This window comes from Pararge aegeria, chromosome 1 (genome assembly GCF_905163445.1).
Source record: "Pararge aegeria chromosome 1, ilParAegt1.1, whole genome shotgun sequence".
In the NCBI taxonomy this organism is placed as follows: domain Eukaryota; kingdom Metazoa; phylum Arthropoda; class Insecta; order Lepidoptera; family Nymphalidae; genus Pararge; species Pararge aegeria.
Window position 1 is genome coordinate 20,459,048 of NC_053180.1, and position 20,056 is coordinate 20,479,103.

Consider the following 20,056-nt stretch of genomic DNA (forward strand, 5'->3'; position numbering starts at 1 on the left):
TGCCTTGGTCCGACAAAAAGGTAAATGAAATGGGTTCCGATTCTTCAATGTCTCCACTGATGACTTTGTAAAAAAAATGTCGTGTCTAGCATTTTACTTACGAGATACTTACTTACTTAATCGTACGAGACCAACTCACAAGATTTGCTATCGTTATGCACTAGGTGGTAGATAAACCGTTTTTAAACGCGTTCCAATCGGACACTATGTGCATTATATGTGGGGCACCATACTGGACTGCAGTATTCTAGTATACTACGTACCAAAGAATAATAGATATTAATTAATAAAAATGGGTCTCTGAACAATTTCATCTGACGGGATATAAAACCTGACAATTTTGAAGCTTTTTCCCGATTGTGTGAAAATTTTATCGAAAAGAGAGTGAGCTATCAAAAAGTACGCCCAAGTCACGACAACATTTACTTCCCGTAACGGTATGTCATTATATGCATAATCGATGCATTATTTGTTATTTTTTTTCCTAATGATGTGCAAGCATCTATCGGAGTCTAATGCCATAAAATAATTATTACACCAGTTAATAAAATTATTATTAATGCAGAATTATATTAATTTGTAACGGCGCGATACATTTTTAGATCATCTGCGAAAAGTGATAGTGAGATCGGTTTTTAAATATTTTCAGTGTTTCACGGAATCTGATGAATGATTAAAACCACTTCGCATAAAACTGCTTTATTAACAAAACCAATAACATCACAAATCAGTTCTTCTGTTCGCATGGAACTTTTTGAATGCTTCCACAGCTTTGAAGACATCAGCGGCGAAAGCTTCGGGTAGCTCTAAGGCCAAAAAGTGACCTCCGTCATTCAGAACTGTGACTCCTACGACGTTGAGGAACTTCATCTTGTTTAGAGGCTGGGGGAAGAGATCGTTGGGAGCCTTGATGTTCCACACGGGCACCTTCGTTGGGTGTCTGGACATACAAAAAAAAATAACTTTAAGGTAACTAAAACTAAATATATAAATGGACAACTCAGTAGTTATATTATAAATGCCGAATTGATTGTGTTAAGAAGGTTCGTTTATTTTTTATTTTTGTTTGTCCCGACCGCTCCATCATTCTTGAAAACAAAAATAGCATAGACATATTTTTTACTTCGGAAAAACAACAGGTTCAGGGAATTTTTAAAAAACTTAAGACATTAGGCCAAGATAATCTACACTGATATTATAAAGCTAAAGAGTTCGTATGGTTGAAAGCACTGATTTCAGCAACTAGTGGTTCGAGTTGGAAGAATCTTCTTGTGTTTTATGGTCATTTATCGAAGCCAACACGTTATGGTCATTTATCAAAGCCAACACGTTATGGTCATTTATCGATGCCAACACGATATGAGAAAAAAAAGCTTTTGGTTGCCTGGAAGCGATCGCTATGTAGCGTTAAGACCGCCAGATTGTATACGCTGCCTTGTTATTGCTTTGGTGGTGTCTATCTGCACTTATAATAAAACTGTAACTGGAAGATTTCTGTACATTTCATATATTTTGAAAATTTTGATCGGGGGATGCTTTATAATCAATACTGACTCCAAAACAGATTATGATTTAATTTTCGTCTGTCTGACTGTCTGTCTATCTGTCTGTCTGTCCGGGCATCACGTGAAAACTACTGTACGGATTTAAATAAAATTTGGTATTGGGTAGTTGATATTCCGGGACAACATATAAGTTTTCTTCGGGAAATGGAAATGTAATTTAAATGTAAAACTCAGTTCCTACTAGTATACATAAAAAGAAAAAAAAGATTTGATAACTCACTCGTCTAATCCTAACCCTCGGTGCGCCCTGCTGAAATACTCAGCGTACAGCCTCATCGCCGTGGTCATACTGTTGGTCATCCAATAGATCATGAGGTTGTCAATCATCTGCTCCCGGGTGAAGTGGTTGAACAGCCCTCCATCTTGTCGGAGCCGGTTGCTTGGATGGGTCCACGTAGAAAACTTTTCAAGTACGTAGGTGAGAAGACCGATCGGCGAGTCTGAGAGGCTGATTCCTGCAAAGTTTTTCTATTACTTTCTATCATTATCACTGTCAACCTGTTACCGGGATTACAGGGCACGGATCTCCAAATAAAAAAAAAACAAATTTGCCTGGAGTATAACATACAATTGGATCATTTTAGCCCAAGACGGCCGCTTGGCGCAGTGGGCAGCGACCCTGCTTTCTGAGTCCAAGGCCGTGGGTTCGTTTCCCACAACTGGAAAATGTTTGTGTGATGAACATGACTGTTTTTCAGTGTCTGGGTGTTTATAGTATATGTATATTTTAAGTATTTATGTATATTATTCATTTAAAAATCTTCATCAGTCATCTTAGTACCCATAACACAAGCTACGCCTACTTTGGGGCTGGATGGCGATGTGTGGAGTGTAGTAGTATATTTATTTATTTATTTATTATTTATTTTATTTAAGGTCTAAAGTAGAGTTACGACAGAGATCATTTCAAATCGCAACTTCACTCAATATATTTTTATTTAATGAAAAGGTCTTAAACCTTGCGAGATGTGTTTATAATTAATTTTATAATTAGCCTAATACGGCCACGCCTCGAGGCTCGGTCAGATATCAATGACTGTTTATAGTGTTCTGTTTTAAGTCAGTTTATGCCTTTTGAGTTTTTAAAACCCGAACATAATATGAAAGCGGAAATAGACACAGATAGATTATTAACGCGTTGAGATAGCTCACCCACAGAATCTGGCTTTGTGGCCTGCAGATGTACATAACCAGTTTCCTCTGCGATGTTAGTTAGAGCGGTTCTGTTGTATTGGTGAATTTCCACTTGAAGTGTGGCGATGTAGCCTCCCAGCAAGTTCAGGATTTCCGCGCAGCTGTTCTGTATTTCAAAAAAAAGTTGATCTTTAAAGTTCCAATCAAACTTTTGTATCTTAACGCAGAACCTATGATCTTAACGATCTTAACTAAATTATTTTATCTAACGTCCTGTCAAAAATAAAAAATAAACGATGATTTTTAATTATAATAATAACACAATAAAACGATATTTATAAAAAATCCAATTAACATACGTACGTCTATGTGAGCGGATATAACATTTCAATACGACCCAGCAGTCTAGAGTCTAGAGCAGTTAGTTTTTTAATAAAATACATACGAATACAGTCAGGGCTGTGGAGTGAAAGCCCAACACGTCATCCTGGTACAGAGTGGCTATAGCCCTGCCAATCACAGATCCCCAATCACCACCCTGGATATAAAACTTTTGGTGGCCGATTTTTTTCATCAAGTTCTTGAGGATTACTGCTATTTGTGCGGGTCCCATGCCTGGACGTACTGCTCCCTGAGGACAAAACCATATAGATACTATTTGTGACGTAACACTACAGTACAAAACTAATGACAGTCCTTACTAATATTATAAATGCTAAAGTGTATTAGTTCCTTTATTTAGTTTACCTAACAAATCTACCATAAAGCATAAAGACAGTTGAAAAACGGAGAATAACAAAGGCCACTTTTAGTCCTAGAATACCATCAAATTTTCACTTTAGCAAGAAAAATCATCCTTCATTCACGTCTAAGAAAAAAACAATAGACATGATTTTTGGCATTAAAAAGAGTTACTTAGTATAAACACCGCGTTTCATTCAAACAAAATGAGTGCATATTATGCACTCGGTACATTAAATTATGCTTTTGCTTGTCGTGAAGATAATTGTCATTTGGAAAATCACAAAATTATGTAACAGTAATTGTCGTGAAATGTGTATTGCAACTAAGCGATAAGGCAGCTTGTTGATCCTTGAATTTTATTCTTCTCTTATTTACCAAACTTTGTAGTGTGACACAAATATGTTACACGAATATATAAATTAAATTAATATAATATAAAACTTTTGATAACTAGGTAAATATTGAATTATGAGGGAGTAGCTTACTTAAATACGACTGCATTAAACTTCAGTCATAAAAAGAGACTCAACGACGCGATACCTCCTGAGCTGCTGATGTATTGAATCGAGTTAAACCAAAAAAGAAAAATACTTTAGTGGGACGCATACATTATAACGAGAACTTACATCTGAAAATCCATATCCCGGCAAGCTTGGGACAATAACTTCAAACACCAATCCATTGGTCGGTGTCGTCAATAAAGGGATTGCTTCAAAGAACTCTCGAATGGAGCCAGGAAAGCCGTGCAATAGCAGGAGGGGCACGGAAGTCACGCCATCGGGTACCTGAGGAATTTACGGAAATGCTTTTTCAATCACCGACGCGAAAACGACGGGGTGTTGTAAGTTTGACGTGTCTGTGTGTGTCCGTATTTACCAAACGGATGAACCAATAATGATTTTATTTTCTTTGTTTGCAAGTTAAATTAGTCGAGAGTGTTCTATGTTTGATGAATATCGGTCCAAGATGGCCACCGCCACAAGATGGCGGATTTCTTCACTACTTTTTTTCCCCTAATTATCAGCATTATGACTTTCATTGTTAAGTGTTTCTGCTAGAGTTATGCAATGAAAACCTTACCTCAGGCTTAACCCAGATAAAGTGCATATCCAGGCCCTGTACGTTCGTCTTGTACTGCGGGAACTGATTGAGCACGGATTCCCCGGTCGTGAAGTTGTATTCATTGACCCAGTAGTCCGCCCACGTGCCGATCTGGTCAGGGTTGAACCCGTATTCGAAGGCGGTACCCTCTAGTGGTGGAACGTAGCTGCGGTGGTTTGAGATGCGTCTCTTGAGATAATCTATCATCTGAAATAGATACATTCAAATTCAAAATTAGACATTGACTGCAAATTTCCCCTGGTTAACTGACTATGCAGTCTAAGATAGTGACGGGCTAACCTGTTAGGGAGTATGGCAGTAATATTAAACCATACCCAGAGTCGGTTTCTACGCGACATCGCACCGGCACGCTGAATCACTTAGAGGCGTCCATAACAGTATTTTTAAAATTGATTGTTGCATTATCTTTTACCCTACCTCACGTAGAGAGTACGTTGTTGAAGATCTGTTTGGTGTATTCTAATTATAAACCACCGTACATAACAGATTCATGTTCATTGTACATCATGGAATTCCGAAAACTAACGGTTGCTTCTGTCCAATAATTAAAAAGTTACATAAAATCGTGAACCAACCTCTTGACTAAAAGTAACATGGAATGGTTTGATGGTTTTTCTGGACTGCAGCGTGGCTGAATCCTTCAACAACACCTGTGAGCCCCACCACTCATTCTGATCCAGCTGGGGTAGTCCGGATGACTGAGCATTGGCGACCCACGCTGTTGCCCCGACGACTAAGACGAGGCCCCATATCATGGATAACTTTGCCATCTAAAACAGAGGAAGAAAAATAAGGTAATGACAAAGTTGCCTGGAAGCATGCCGCTCCGCTTTCATCGATAGAGATAACACAAGATAGAACAATGATTGTGAAACTGTAAAATGTTGCAAAGAGCAACCGATTTTCTTGCCGGCTTCTCCTCGGTAGAATCTGCCTTCCAAAGTATGTCTGTTTATGTTTGTGACTACAAACAGACATACTTGACGTTTCAAACGTGCTTATATTAAGGCCTACTTGAGATACTAGTAATATTTACAGTTACCTCATTTTTTCCTCCATTTTTTTCAAATTTAATGCAAAACTTTTCATTTGCACACACACACACACAATTACACACTCCACACACACACACACAATTACACACTCCACACACACATACACGTATGAAAAACTATAAACTACATTTTATAAGACATTACAATTTAAAATAAATTATTACTATTCATTCTAATAAATCTAAGATCTTTGCATAAGTTAAATCTTCTGTTAAAATAAATAAATTCATTATTTAAAATATTGAACACAAAGTTACTTAAATTTACTTAAATTTAAATATTACCGAATAACTGTGATTATAACATTACTTAAACTATATAATATTCATCCTCGATACTTTATCCTTAGGAAAGGGCCTGGTGGCTTGAGATACAGGTTCTACCTAGTTCAAGCATCAGTCCCCACATTATTAATGTGTAACAAAATAGCCCGTAAGCAATATTATATTGTACTCATTCTTATAAGAAATGTGGATAAAATAAATAAATCATTCATTCATTCATTCATTCATTCATTTATGAACGTCATAAGTTCATAAAAATATTTGGTTTGTTGCTTTTGGTGCCCGCCATATTGGATGAAGAATTACTTCATAGTCATAGCTGCTCATTAGGGGCTCACTACAGGGCACGGGTCTTCTCTCACGATGAGAGGGGTCTAGTCCACCCCCTAGCCCAGTGCTATTTGGTGAAGAATTACTTACACCCAAAATGTTTAGATCACGGATAGCATGTGAAGTATGTAATGCTAACTTTTTCGTATCCTGTAGTTTCGGATGAGACTACAAAACTACACATTATTCTTATTTATAAATAGAACAAAACGAAAATTACGAAACACCTAATGACTAAGTCGCTTTTAGTATACATGCAAAAATGATTTATTGCTTTGGTTCATTACTTCATATGCTCGTTTAAATGTACTCATCTACTCTATAATTTGAAAAAGCGAATTCATTTACTATGACCGCATTCAAATCTTGTCGAAATTTTAAAATCCAGTAATCCAGTAGTAATCCTGCAAATGGGACTTTGACTTTAAAAGATTGAACCTAAACTCGGGAAATATATTATGTAATCTAATGTGTAAATACAAGCAAAAAAAAAGGTAACTGAAAACAATTCCATTACTTAACTATATAATGTTATTTGAATTATTGTTAACTTAAATTTGATTTAAAAAAAAACATAAAATACACTCACCACAAATTCCTATTAAAAGTAATCAAAATGAAGCAATATATTGCGTTATTATATAGCAGTATTGGTTTACAGGGTGAAATTTTAAAACGGATCAGACGTAAAAAGCTTTTAGTACAAGAAATAATGGTTCTAGTTTTGATCTCACAAAAGCCATTAGCGGCTCTACAAGTCATTGGATACAGTGGAATTGAGATGCTGATATTTCACTTTAAAATAATTATAGTATTAGACTTTTTATTTTAAGGCATAGAAAAATCATTAGCAAATTGATAATTTTATACACAAATATCATCATCATCATCATTATCATAAATCAGGTTTCCTTCACCGTTAAAGCCAGCGGTTTATTTAGATTATTCGACGGCCAACTGCCGCAGTGGGCAGCGACCCTGCTTTCTGAGTCCAAGGCCGTGGGTTCGATTCCCACAACTGGAAAATGTTTGTATGATGAACATGAATGTTTTCCAGGCTGGGTGTTTATATTATAAGTATTTATGTATGTTATTCATAAAAATATTCATCAGTCATCTTAGTATCCAAAACACAAGCTACGCTTACTTTGGGGCTAGATGGCGCAGTGTGGATAAAAAAAATCCTAGAGAAAAAAAACATTTCGCGAACGCTTATGTGATGTCTAACGTCGTCTAAAGTTACGATAACAATTCTGCGGATCGTAACGTTTAGGGGACTTGTCAGATGAAAAAAGTTTAAATTCAGTTTTTGTCACCTTCAAATCCATACGAATAATTGAAAATGCGATAATACAAACATAAAATACCACACTTTGTGGTAAGAACCATAGACACGTTAGGTTATATGAGTTGCCTAGTGAAAATCGATTGGTGAAAGGTAAATGTATGTCTAGGATTCTTCTTTAATTACTTACTTAGGCATGACCCCCCTAAAGACTTTGTTAGAATAAACTTTTCTTATAGATCTTGTATAATAATTCAAACAAACTATGCGTAGTCTTAAAATATTACCCCACACGTAAGTTAATGATATAGAAAAGTATTTGAACAGTTGAGGCGCTGAGGCTCGCAGTAACAAGTGGCAAGCACTTTTGTCACATATATTAAAGAGTTTTACATAAATGACTTTATTTTTCAGTACGGGTTAGTCTTAGCAATCTCATCATCTGTAAATAAATAAATAAATAAATATACTACAACAATACACCAACTAGCCCCAAAGTAAGAGTAGCTTGTGTTATGGGTACTAAGGTACTACTAAATTATTAGAAGAGCAACCTGGTTAGAGCACTAATTTACACCCAAGCTTTTTTATCGTTTACTTAGTCCTTTATACTATAATAGGACTTTTCTATAAGCGTACGTTTAATACAAACTTTGAACTTTTTACGTGTATTACAAACTTTTTAAGAGACATCTCCAAGATTACAATTGGTAGTTTATTGTAGAATTGTATGCAATTTCCTTTAAACGAATTATGAATTTTATGTAACCTAGTATATTGCACTGTAAGTTTATTCTTACTTCTAATGTTTAAATTATTGCAGTCACATTTTTTCTTAAATTTAGAAATGTTTTTATGAACGTACATTAAATTTTCAAATATGTATTGACTATACACTGTCATTATTTTAAAATCTTTAAATTTATCTCTCAATGACTCTCTCGGACCCATTTTGTAGATAGAACGAATAGCGTTATTTATTTATAGCGTTATTAACGTTCCATTGTTGGACACAGGCCTCGTCTCTAATAGGACAGACATTTTTAATAGCATAAACCAACCCGCTTCTCCAATAGAGGTTTGTGGGCTAGACGGCAATCTCGCCTAATGGTAAAAGATGATTCAGTGTAAGATGGTAGCGGGCTAACCTGCTAATGGTTAGTATTGTGCATCAAACCCATATCAACAATCGGTGTATACGCGGCATTGTTGTCTTAAAATTCCATTCGATTGAACGGGGGGGGGAATATTACTACATTATTTAGGTTCAACAAGATTCTTAATAGAATTCTTAGAATACTTAAATACTTAATGTAAATAAATAAACTTCGACAATACGCTCATCGCCTTCTGGCCCCAATGTAAGCGTAGCTTGTGTTATGGGTACTAAGATGACTGATGAATATATTCATGAATAATATACATAAACTTTTTTTTTTTAATTGTTTAGAACGTGACATAAGCAATCACGGGAGCAAAAATGCATTTTTTTTATAATTATTAATTGATGGACCAAGCAGATAGCCCACCTGATGGCAAGCGGAAAACTATCGACTATAAACAGAGCAACACTCCGCAGGTCAACCTGATGCCCGATATGCCTGTTATTACATCGGCAACCACGCCAATCAGATCGCAACCCAGAATTGCGACAATGCTGCCTAGGGCAGAAATGAGCATGGCAGCAGAACTGGACATAGGTCTTTTATAGAGATTTCGTTTCCGGCGATTAGTTTGAAGTCGTCTGTCAACCTTGTTGGCGGTCGACCAACGCTTCGTTCCAGCACCTACCCCGGGACCCCAATTTTTATAGGTACTCCTAACTATGTGCCCCGCCCACTTCAGATTCGCGACTCATTCAGCTATAATTTAGTATATATAATAAATGTAAATAATGTAATAATGTTATCTAAAACTTATCAAAGAAGAAACTCATCTGAAAGAAATTCATTCGAATTTAAAAAAAAAATTTGTTCCGGTTCCTCGTAACTAAGAAAAGCTAGCTAGCATTGTAGGTATTGTTAAATTTACATTAAACATTCTTACCTTATGAATTCGTTTTATTATTCCAGATGTGTAGCGAATTATTTACAAATAATTGCCTTCAAGAAAGCCTAAATATATATTCATTGTATTAATATGGCTAATAAAATGCTTTGATATGATATGTATGCTCAGGTGTTTCCGGCAGTCATAAATTTTGATGATGATATGTACATAAACGTCTATATCTAATTTCGTAGTATTTATTACAAAAATAAATAGGCGTATAGAAGCTCTTTTGAACTTTTATTAATCTATAACGCAATTCTGGGCTGAAAATAAAAATTAATCATAGCTCTTTACTTAAGATAATACTAGAAGAAGCTAGAGGCATAACGGGTGCTCAAAGTGCTTGAGCAGCGAGGTCTGCATCAAGTTTAAGAGCTCAAAGAAAGGAAATACTCCTAAAAGGTGCCTCTTGGCTTATTAGCTATTTCAGTTCCTATAACTCTAACGTTTCTTTTTTTATAGTTCCCAGAGCTGTAAAAGAAATGCAAAAGGCAAGAGAAATGCAAGAGTTGGAAGGACTCCAGGAACCACAACAGATACAAGAGCCCACAAAAATGACGCAAAAGGTGCTACAGTTAAAAAAGCTCCAAGAGCTGCAACAGATCCAAGAGCCGAATTAGACGAAAAGGGTGCAAGATCCAAAAATGACGCAAAAGATGACTTTTAAAAACAGTAAGAGCAACAAGATAGAGATGTAAGTACTGCAAAAGCTACAAAAGGCATAACACAGTTTAAAGCAATATCCTTAAGAGCACTTTCAACGTCTAGAAGTACTGAAGATTCAAATAACGTCAGCAATGTGAGTAGTCTGCAGTAGAATTAACAAAAACTCATTGATTTTACGTAGTAATATAGCTTCTTGTAAAAGAGTTCGTCCAGGTAAGTATTATGGCCATGTTCTTGTGAGTGTGGTTACCGGTGTAATTACTGGCGCATGAAAAAATGCGTCAGGTTGAGGGACACAAGGTGGCTCTTTGAACACGCCCTGCGAAGTGTTGCTTTGTTAATGGGCGATAGTTTTCTACTTAACATCAGTTGGGCCATGTAATAGTATGGGAATAGTATTTTTATTACATCTCAAAATTAGCAACCTAAACCGGAGGGTTTTTTATAACCTTCCTGCAAATTTGAGTCAGTGGTAATTTTATGAAAATTAAGCTTAATTTTCATAATATATTATGGATTTCCGCAAAATAACGCCTGCTTTCTATCCAATCTATACTTGTAATAAAACTGTAACTGGAAAATTTCTGTTCATTTAATATATTTTAAAAATTTTGACCGGGGGATGCTTTATAATAGATACTAAGTCCAAAACTGATTTTTATTTAATTTTTGTCTGTCTGTCCGGGCATCACGTGAAAACTACTGAACGGATTGAAATAAAATTTGGTAGAGTGGTAGCTGATATCCCGGGTCAACATATAGGATACTTTTTATCCCGATAAACAATAAGTTTCCTCCGGGGAATGAGATGTTTTTTTTTATCAATTTTACTTCATATCTCTGTTAAATTTGCACCGATTTTATTAATTCTTTTTTTATTTGACAATGTACACTACCAAACATGTATTGTCTAATTTTAATGAAGATCTGATGAATATTGTCGGAGATCAAGGACATAATTCTTCACAGATAACAGAAAGTCGCAAGGCATTAAGGACAACGATCGAATGCATGCGTACCATCCTACTAATATTATAAATGCAAAAGTTTGTGAGGATAGATGCATGGATGGTTGGATGTATGGTATGTATGGATATTTGTTACGCTTTAACGCCAGAACGAATAAACTGATTTGGCTGAAATCTGGCAGAGATACCTACAATATAGTCTGGAATAGCTCATAGGCTTCTTTTTATCCTGGAAAAGCAAACAGCTTCTACAGGATAGCATCACTATTTTTTCCGCATTTGTCTTTCAAAATCGGTGCAACGGAGTTTTAGATGGACGTGGTTTTTTGGTTAGGCATAGTTGAAATATTATAAAGCTTTTAAATTTTGTTTGGTTGAACGCGCTAATCTCAGAAAATGCTGTTTCGTTTTTTTTTTTTTCGATTTGCAGAAACAATTATGGCTATATAACATCACGCTACTATCATTAATGAGAAATGTTACAGAAATTGCAAAAAATATCCTTCTTAAGAGATTCTGATCCGTGCTATGCGTGAACGGTAAACGTTACGCCAAACGACGGAAGTATGCAGTAAGTATATCAGAATTGTCGGAATTGTTGTTTCTTTAAAGTTCTATAAAACAGTCCGCGACAACACACGACTATTTTTTAAAGTCGACTCATTCGCGGACGAAGTCGCGCGGGTCCGCTAGTCTATTAATATAATAATTGCTAGTGTGTCATTGTTGTTGTTACTCAATTATATTGTTTTTATAGCGGCCATTTTAAACCGACCACTGCACAGATATTGATAGGCACGCTAAATGTATATATTTTAGATGTGGCCTCTGGGTAGAGGTAGGATCTTTTAATTTCGATTTTGATAATTATGAACAGGTTCACAGCTAATCTGATCTTGGCAAATTTTTTTATTAGGCCAGTAAGATACTTTCTATCCCAGAAATCCTTACAGTTCCGTACAGTAATTTATAATTAAAAAACGTCACACAGGCGTAAGCGTCAATCTGCAATTTAACATAGAATACTAAACGTCATGAAACGTGAACTTGTCACGCTTTAGCTACTCTTTAGGTAATCAACTATTTGAATGTCTTAATTTTTTAATCATATACATATTGACGCAAATTCCGATCACCGCCCTCAATCGCCGTATCGTAGGTGGCCGATTGATAACTCTTTTATTACAATAGTGTCTCACTCGTAGATCAACGATTAAGAAGGATAAATATTTATACACCTTTAAGGAGAATAATGCCACGATACAATTTATTTACTGTTTAATGGACGAAAACAATCTTTACAATTCAGTTCTTTGGTTACGGTAGTCCATGATTGCCTGCATGCCTAGGAAGACATTTTCCACGAACTCCTTGGGTAGCTCGAAAGCCAAAAAGTGACCTCCGTCGTTAAGAAGAGTGACTCCGAGAAGGTTGGGGTATTTTAGCTTGCTTTTTGTCATGCCCAGGAACTCGTTCTTAGCTTGGATACTCCAGGTAGGTACCGGAGTGGGGTATCTGTTGAAAGAAAAGAGAAATATTGACATTGTTATTAAAATTTTGTTGAAAAGTTATTTTAACTAAGTAGTTTTAGTAGAAGGAAACATGCGTGTATTTTTTGCACAAATATTTATTATTGTTGTAAGAAAGAGGAAAGGATAAAAATGTATCTTTTCCCACAGCTTTATCAACTATCCGAGCACTGACGCACAAGTGAAACTAGTATTTATTAAAATAATAAAAGTCTCACTCATCAATAGCAAACTCTCGGTTCTTGTTGCCGAAAAACTCAGCGTAAATCCTCATCGAGGTGGTGATGGTGTTCGTGCACCAGTAAATCATGATGTTGTCCAGGAGTTCATCTTTGCTGAAGCGGTAGTCTAGCCCGCCATCTTCGAGGTCTCTATGTTCTATCTTCGTGCCGGTGGAATACTTCTCCAGCATGTAGGCGAGGAAACCTACTGCTGAGTCCGAAAGACTTGCCCCTGTTTAAGAATGTAAACTTTAGAATACAGCAAGGAAGCACTGCGCAAAATAAACAGGCGAAAACTGCAAATAAAATCATGCACAGTACGAGTTAAGAGTAATTCTGTACATGGAATATACTGAATCGCGAGGTTAAAACTCGGGCGGAAGTTTTTCGCAGTTCACGCTTGCCCTGCAAGTCCCCAGACCTTCAAATACTCTCTCTCTCTCTACCCACTGATACAGTGATTATGTCAAAGATTTATTAAATAATTCGTGAGCACACGTTGATTTAGATGTTTATGATAGCGGTGTCTCTAGAGACACCTCAACCCAGATTGCATTGGTTTAGCTATGCCTACAAAGATTTAAGTTTCGGTTAGTATAACATGAATATATAACCATAATGAAATTATAACCAAGGAGGTACATTACAATATTATGTTTTTTAAATCTCTCCCTATAATGTCCGAATGGAAGCCAAACCCATCATTTAAAGACTAAATTCATTATTCTTTTATTCCAAATAGGCTTACTTTAAAAGTATTTCTAGAACGTGAGATTGGTCTGTTTGTATTGACTACTACCTCCAACCATCACCGGTTTGAAATACAGATTCTACCAGTTTCCTTTTTCAAAATCAAATGCTACCTACATTTTAACAATATTTTTTCTATCTTATGCCGTGCCACAGCTTTACACCAACCTTTTCATTGATTAATTCTTCAGTAATAAGCTGAAGATGATGATGAAAACTTACCCAAAGTTTCAGGCTTCGTGGCTTGTTCATGTATGTAACCAGTCTCTTCTATGACATTCGTAAGGTTATTAATTTTTGCAGCTTCAGACGAATATAGTTGGAGTGCGGCAACCATTACCCTGGCTAGCGTTTTCGTTTCCGTACAACTGTTCTGGTTTATTGAAATAAAATGTTTAAGTTATTGCTTGTATTATTTTATTTTGGAGAATGCCGGAACAAGGAGAATGCCGTTTGGTGCCTCATTTAAATCGGTATCAAAAGTTAAGTTTTTATTTCAAATCCCAATCCTCTTCGACGGTTAAAAAATCTTTTGATAAAATAGATTAGTGTTTCTTATATATTTTTAACAGTACCATCAATAGGTAGGTACAATAATCACATGTGTCAAAAATAACCTTAATTCACTAACTGTATTTGCATCTAACTCTGAAATCCGGCGAACTAGAGTTTTAATGTTTTTGGCAATGTATTAATTAAACCCTTCAAAATGAGATAAATTCCAAGAAGGCACCTTATAAGTACTATGTGAAACCAAATCCCGTACTACATCCGGCATTCTCATACGATTTACATAACGTCAAATACTTTAAGAAATTCTTATTCGAAATTCTTCGATCCATCGCGTTGCAACGACTGCCTGTTTTCCGACTCCTAAGGGTCATAGCATCATTGCCTAGAGCCATTTTGCTATTCGGTAAGAAATGCATAAGAAATATTTAAATCTGATTGGTGGTTTCAGAGATTAGCATGTTCTAACAAATTTTCTTAATTTATTTAACAAAAGGAATTCGAAAAACTAACGGGTCTAGTTTTGATAAATATTTTTTCAATTCTTTTAGTAAATAGAATGGGTTAAATTTTTTTAACTCGCGATAACTTCTAAACTAAACGTCCGATTACAATGAATTAAAAAGTATTTTACTGCTGTATACATATCCTTGATGATAAAACCATTTATTTAAATAAGAAATATTAATACTGCGATACTAATGTAACCCATTTTTGTTTCTACCGGCGATCTAATAAAGTTTTAAAATACAAAAGCTGCTATGATACTAAGATATATTCCTTCGGGGACATTTTTTAAAAGTTATAATGAGTACTTTAATCTACATTGTTTTTATGTATCACCAATAGTTTCTTCAGCGCACGCCTAGTAATGAATTCCGTAGGCAAAATTTTGCTACTTTGGGTTACATTATTGCAATTATTTTAAGAATCCCAAATTTTTGGATCGTCTAGCTTTCTTTTGGCGACGAAATGGTTGAAAATCGGTCTAGTACTTTCAGAGCCTATTGGGTACAAACAAACAAACAAAAAAATCTTTCTGAATAAATTACCACTGTCCAAAAAAATTTGTAAAAAAGTCAAATCTTAAAACTTACTCCCGTCCAATAAATTATCAAACTACCCCATAGGATCATGGTGTTTCTGAGATACAGTCAGGTTTCATTTGCCAGGTTTCGTGCTGCCTCTTAACCTTGCCAGATAAGCCGTTAAAACCTTATATTCACTAAACTGAATCCCATAGGTATACCTGCATTAGCAGCAAGTTGGAATGGAAGCCCAACACATTTTCAGGATACAACGTAGCGATGGCACTGCCGATGATGGAGCCCCAGTCGCCGCCCTGGATGTAGAACTGGTCGTGGCCGAGCCTAGCCATTAAGTTCTTGAAGATGACAGCGATCTGCGGTGGTGCTGCGCCGGGCCGGGCTGGTGGCTATAGTCACAATAGTTGCATCAGCAGTTCATCAACTTCATCATGTTAGGATTTAAATTTAACTAGCATGACAATTTCCACTTCTCTGTTATTTTTTTAATTTAATCTTATTTTTGAACGAGACGATCGTTCGTCATTCTCCGATTGGTTAACGCCGGTAAACGCATAACGGCGGGAACCAATCAAATTGCTTCTATTGATCCTACCTGGACGGCTGTGAGTTTTGGCGGGAAATTGGGTTTTCTTCTTGGCGGGTTGGATCGTTCTCTGGAGAGTTATGAAGTAAATTGCGAGGTTGTAAAACGATAAGTTCATATTTTCATAGTTTATAAAGTAAATTAATAAAGTGATATTTGTATGGTATGTTTGTTTGCATCTTTTCGTGGCCTCATCGCTATCCTTCTACAGTTTTAATAATCATCTGCCCATTACTGGCCTATTACAGGACAAAGGATCTTGCTCGCGCAAGTAACAATATTTATCTATTTTGTCAAAGGCCAAATGATTTTAAGCGTTCTATTATTTCTGCTTTGTCGAGTAATTCATACTTGACTTTTGGATAATAAATAAATAATAAATAGTAATAAATAATAAATGTATACTACGACAATACACACATCGCCATCTAGCCCCAAAGTAAGCTTAGCATGTGTTATTTATGAATATTTTTATGAATTATATACATAAATACTTAGAAAATACATATAAATACCCAGACACTGAAAAACATTCATGCTCATCACACAAACATTTTCCAGTAGTGGGAATCGAACCCAAGGCCTCAGAAAGCCGGGTCACTCGGCTGTCAAATAATAAAATAAAAAGGGAGTGCTCTCAGAATGAGAATGGTTTAGGCTGTAGTCCACCATACTGTCCAAGTGCGGATTGGTAGACCTCACACGCACTTGTGAACATTATGGAGAACTCTCAGGCATGCAGGTTTCCTCACGATGTTTTCCTTTGCCGTTAAAGTAAGAGATAATTTAATTATCTTCTAAGATAAACCGTAAACTTATCAATTCACTCATTGCCTCGTAGCTCCTAAAGTAATCAATAAATTTGACTTTTAAACCAAATTCGAAACTTCTTTTCTGGATTCAGTTACCATAATCGTGAAAAGTACTCTTCTTTGTTCATCGGGGATCGTGTGTGAATTATTAAAAATACTTTTACATCATGCATATTTCAAACTTGTTCATTTTCTTCTAATATTGAGGGTATTTAAAAGAATTATGAAAACTCAATGAGACTTTTAAGGTACTATACAAATAAAAATAATGAAGCCAGTTGCCCAAGAAGAGGCATCGTATCTACTCGAACCTACACGTAATAAAATTTTTTTTCAAAACACTCGCCGTTCTTGAAAGTCTCTTATATAAAATGAAACAACTATTCTTCTTATATCGTTTGCGGTAAATTTTAAAAGGATTTCACATAGTTGGCTCGAAGTACATAAATACTCACATCAGAAAATCCAAATCCAGGCAAGCTCGGCACGATAAGTTCGAATGCAAACTTGTATTCCTTATATTGAGTGCTCAATAAAGGAATGACGTCATAGAACTCGCGTACGGAGCCCGGACGTCCGTGTAGCAGTAGCAGAGGCACAACTGTTACGTCATCGGGTACCTGGTAGATCCAAATTGATTACAGTTTTTTTTATAGTTAAAAATTGATGGACCAACACTTCGCAGGGCATGCAAGCAACACATCCTGCAAAGTGCGGCCTGTGTCCATCAACCTGAGGCGTAGGTGTTAAGCCTCATGCGCCTGTAATGACACCGGCGCTAACGCCCTTCAGACTTTAATACAGCATTGCAACAATGCTGCTTAGCGGCAGAAATAAGCATGGTGGTAATACTTCCCCGGACGAGCTCTGTCACATAAAGCTTTGCTACTAAGATATCTAAGTACTATATATACATGTAGGTACAGCTAAGATGAGGGCCTCTTCTTAAACCAGGGTTTAATTTGGAACCCTCGTAGCTTTACTTGTAAATCTATTTAATGTTCGCATCTTAAGTGCCATCTATTGATCTTTTTTTTTATATTGATTCTTGTATCGCAAGTAGGGCGCAAAATTCGTCGTCACCGCTGACGCGAGCTAGATACGACAATAGTAACGAAAAAATGTTCTGTGCAAGCTGATTCGATAACAACCACAAATGGGTCCCGCTAAAGAATTCTCATTCTGTCTTAAACTCTATATTTACATACCTGAGGTTTTATCCAGATGAAATGTATGTCCAAACCTTGGATGTTTGTTTTGAAGTGAGGGTACTGATTCAAATAAGCTTCCCTCTCAGTGAAATTGTAGTCATTCGCCCAATAGTTTACCCAGGGCGCCAGCACTTTGGAGTTGCAACCGTATTGGAAACCAATGCCTTCGAGAGGTGGAGTAAGAGCTCGATGGTTCAGCAGTCGGTCTTTGAGGTCCAGGATCATCTACAAATAATAGGGCTTTTTAGGTCATGTCACTGGGCTCTATAATCGATACTGAAGCTAAAACTGTACTTTTTCTTCTTTGTCTATCTGCCTGCCTGTATCTTGGGCGCCACACATTTTTTAAGAGAGTTCATACATTTTCTGCAAGATTTCCAGTGGTGTGTGTGTGCCCATGTGTATCGAGATGTTCAAGTGGCAAACCCGCACTGAAAGGTAGCGACACACCATAAACAACTCGCAGGGAGTCTCTGGATACAAGCGGCGCAAACCGTGTGAAACCTCTACGAAAAACCCATATCCAGCGGTGCGTGTCAAGAAGATGAGCAGATCATTATTAGCATAATTAGAATCCCATTTTGTTGCTCGACGAAGACATCCTCTTCCATAGTAGAGAAATATAAAACACAAATCGGCTTGTTGGTTGGTTCAGCAACCTTTTTCTTCTTCTTGCGATGCCTCTGCAACTTGGTTGGCGAAAGTTGGCAGTCAGCTTCGGCAATAATTCTGCAATATGATTTAGCAACCATACTGAAGTAATCGAATGGCAACCCCAAAAATACATTTTATTGTAAAGTTCGCTGGCCATCCGAAACTTTAGGTGGTGCTTTCCGAAAGAAAATGCATACGTAATAAAAAGTAACCCGCATATAATATTGGAAGAGCTACCCCAATTTCTCCAGGAACTCACCAATAGATCCTACACTGATTTTAATCGGACCACCTTAGAAGTAGCAGCACGTGTGAAAAAAAATAAGATTTGGATAGCAGCTGGCTTAGTTTGCAATGCTCCACGAAAAGCAAAGGCTTTTAAGAAATTATAAATTACATCGTACAGATTAAAGAATCTGTACGATGTAATTTATAATTTCTTCAATGCTTATACTCCACACCAAACAGATTTGCCGCAATGTACGTTTACTACTTCCGCTAAGCACGTTTCGCTCCGATACCGGTGCATTCTCAGGTGATATTGACTTTACAGTGAAAAATGTTAACAATTGAAATACAACAGTTTTAGTTATATAGCAAATCAAGCTTTAAAATAGAAGATTTTTCAGATCGGTTAATAAATTACGGAGTTCTGAGGTTAAGAACCTGCTCTGTTTAATTACCTCGTCACTGAATTCAATCTGGTAGGGCCTGATGGACTCATCGATGTCATGCTGCATATCAGATGGTCCCCACCACTCAGTGGGGTCCAGCTGAGGGAGGCTGGGCGCCTGTGCATCGACCCACGCTGCTACCACGACTGCCAAAACGAAGCATCCGGAGACGTGGATCCTCGTCATCTGAGACAAGTAAATATTTACACAAGTCCAAAAGTAGTGTCGTCCTTTTCACACTGTATCCCATGGAAAAAGATAATACTATTCTAAACATAATATCAATTATTTATTATAGTGCAGACTGTTGACACCCGCGGGTGTCTAATGGAATATAACGGCGATCGAGAAGCAACGTCCTATTTTTTCCTTTTTTTATTTCTCTATAAGTTAGGCCTTGTCTCCAATCCCACCTGATTAGAGTAAGTGTAAGAACATAAATTACCATCTTAGACGATGAAGTCTAAGATGATAATGGGCAAACCTAATAGGTTATATAAAAACCATACTTCTTATAGATTTCTATGCGACATCGTACCGGAATGGTAAATCGTTTTATTATTAAGCATAAAGAATATAACAACAAAAGAGTCTAAACTATGCTTATTTATTTCTGTGCACAACTCCATTCTCAAATCACATAATATTTCGCTGAAAAGAAACGGTTTCATGAACTGAATGAGTGCAAATTTTGCCGTAGAGGAAACTCAAATATACCCATATTAATTGAATAACGCACACTTACCGCAGCGGTTATGAAATGAAACTTAACTACCGGCGCGCGTTTCAGAGCTTGATTTATATTCTAAAAAATTAATACCTACTAAAGCAAAGTTTGAACAGCTGGCAGTTAAATAA

At 36.5% G+C, this 20,056-nt stretch overlaps 1 protein-coding gene across 1 annotated transcript; it reads right to left on the reverse strand.

Annotated features, from left to right (window-relative positions):
- Positions 1-720: 720 nt before the first annotated feature.
- Positions 721-19,279, reverse strand: LOC120635875. Its single transcript, XM_039907114.1, has 15 exons — positions 19,208-19,279; positions 17,868-18,095; positions 17,115-17,279; positions 15,465-15,650; positions 13,928-14,078; positions 12,953-13,187; positions 12,508-12,720; positions 10,274-10,379; positions 5,141-5,335; positions 4,524-4,751; positions 4,070-4,228; positions 3,145-3,330; positions 2,718-2,865; positions 1,786-2,020; positions 721-940 (listed from the first exon to the last, which is right to left on the reverse strand). Exons 1-15 carry the CDS (start codon positions 19,262-19,264, stop codon positions 721-723), a joined length of 2,712 nt encoding a protein of 903 aa, XP_039763048.1. The 5' UTR covers positions 19,265-19,279.
- Positions 19,280-20,056: the final 777 nt, after the last annotated feature.

Excerpts from the sequence above, each read along its gene's own strand:
- LOC120635875 (XM_039907114.1), bottom strand. The coding sequence starts at position 19,264 with ATGCAGCATGACATCGATGAGTCCATCAGGCCCTACCAGATTGAATTC. Across the intron at positions 15,651-17,114 it reads CTGGATTTGGATTTTCTGAT|CCACCAGCCCGGCCCGGCGC; the intron begins GTGAGTATTTAT and ends TTGTGACTATAG. Across the intron at positions 941-1,785 it reads CGAGGGTTAGGATTAGACGA|ACACCCAACGAAGGTGCCCG; the intron begins GTGAGTTATCAA and ends TTGTATGTCCAG.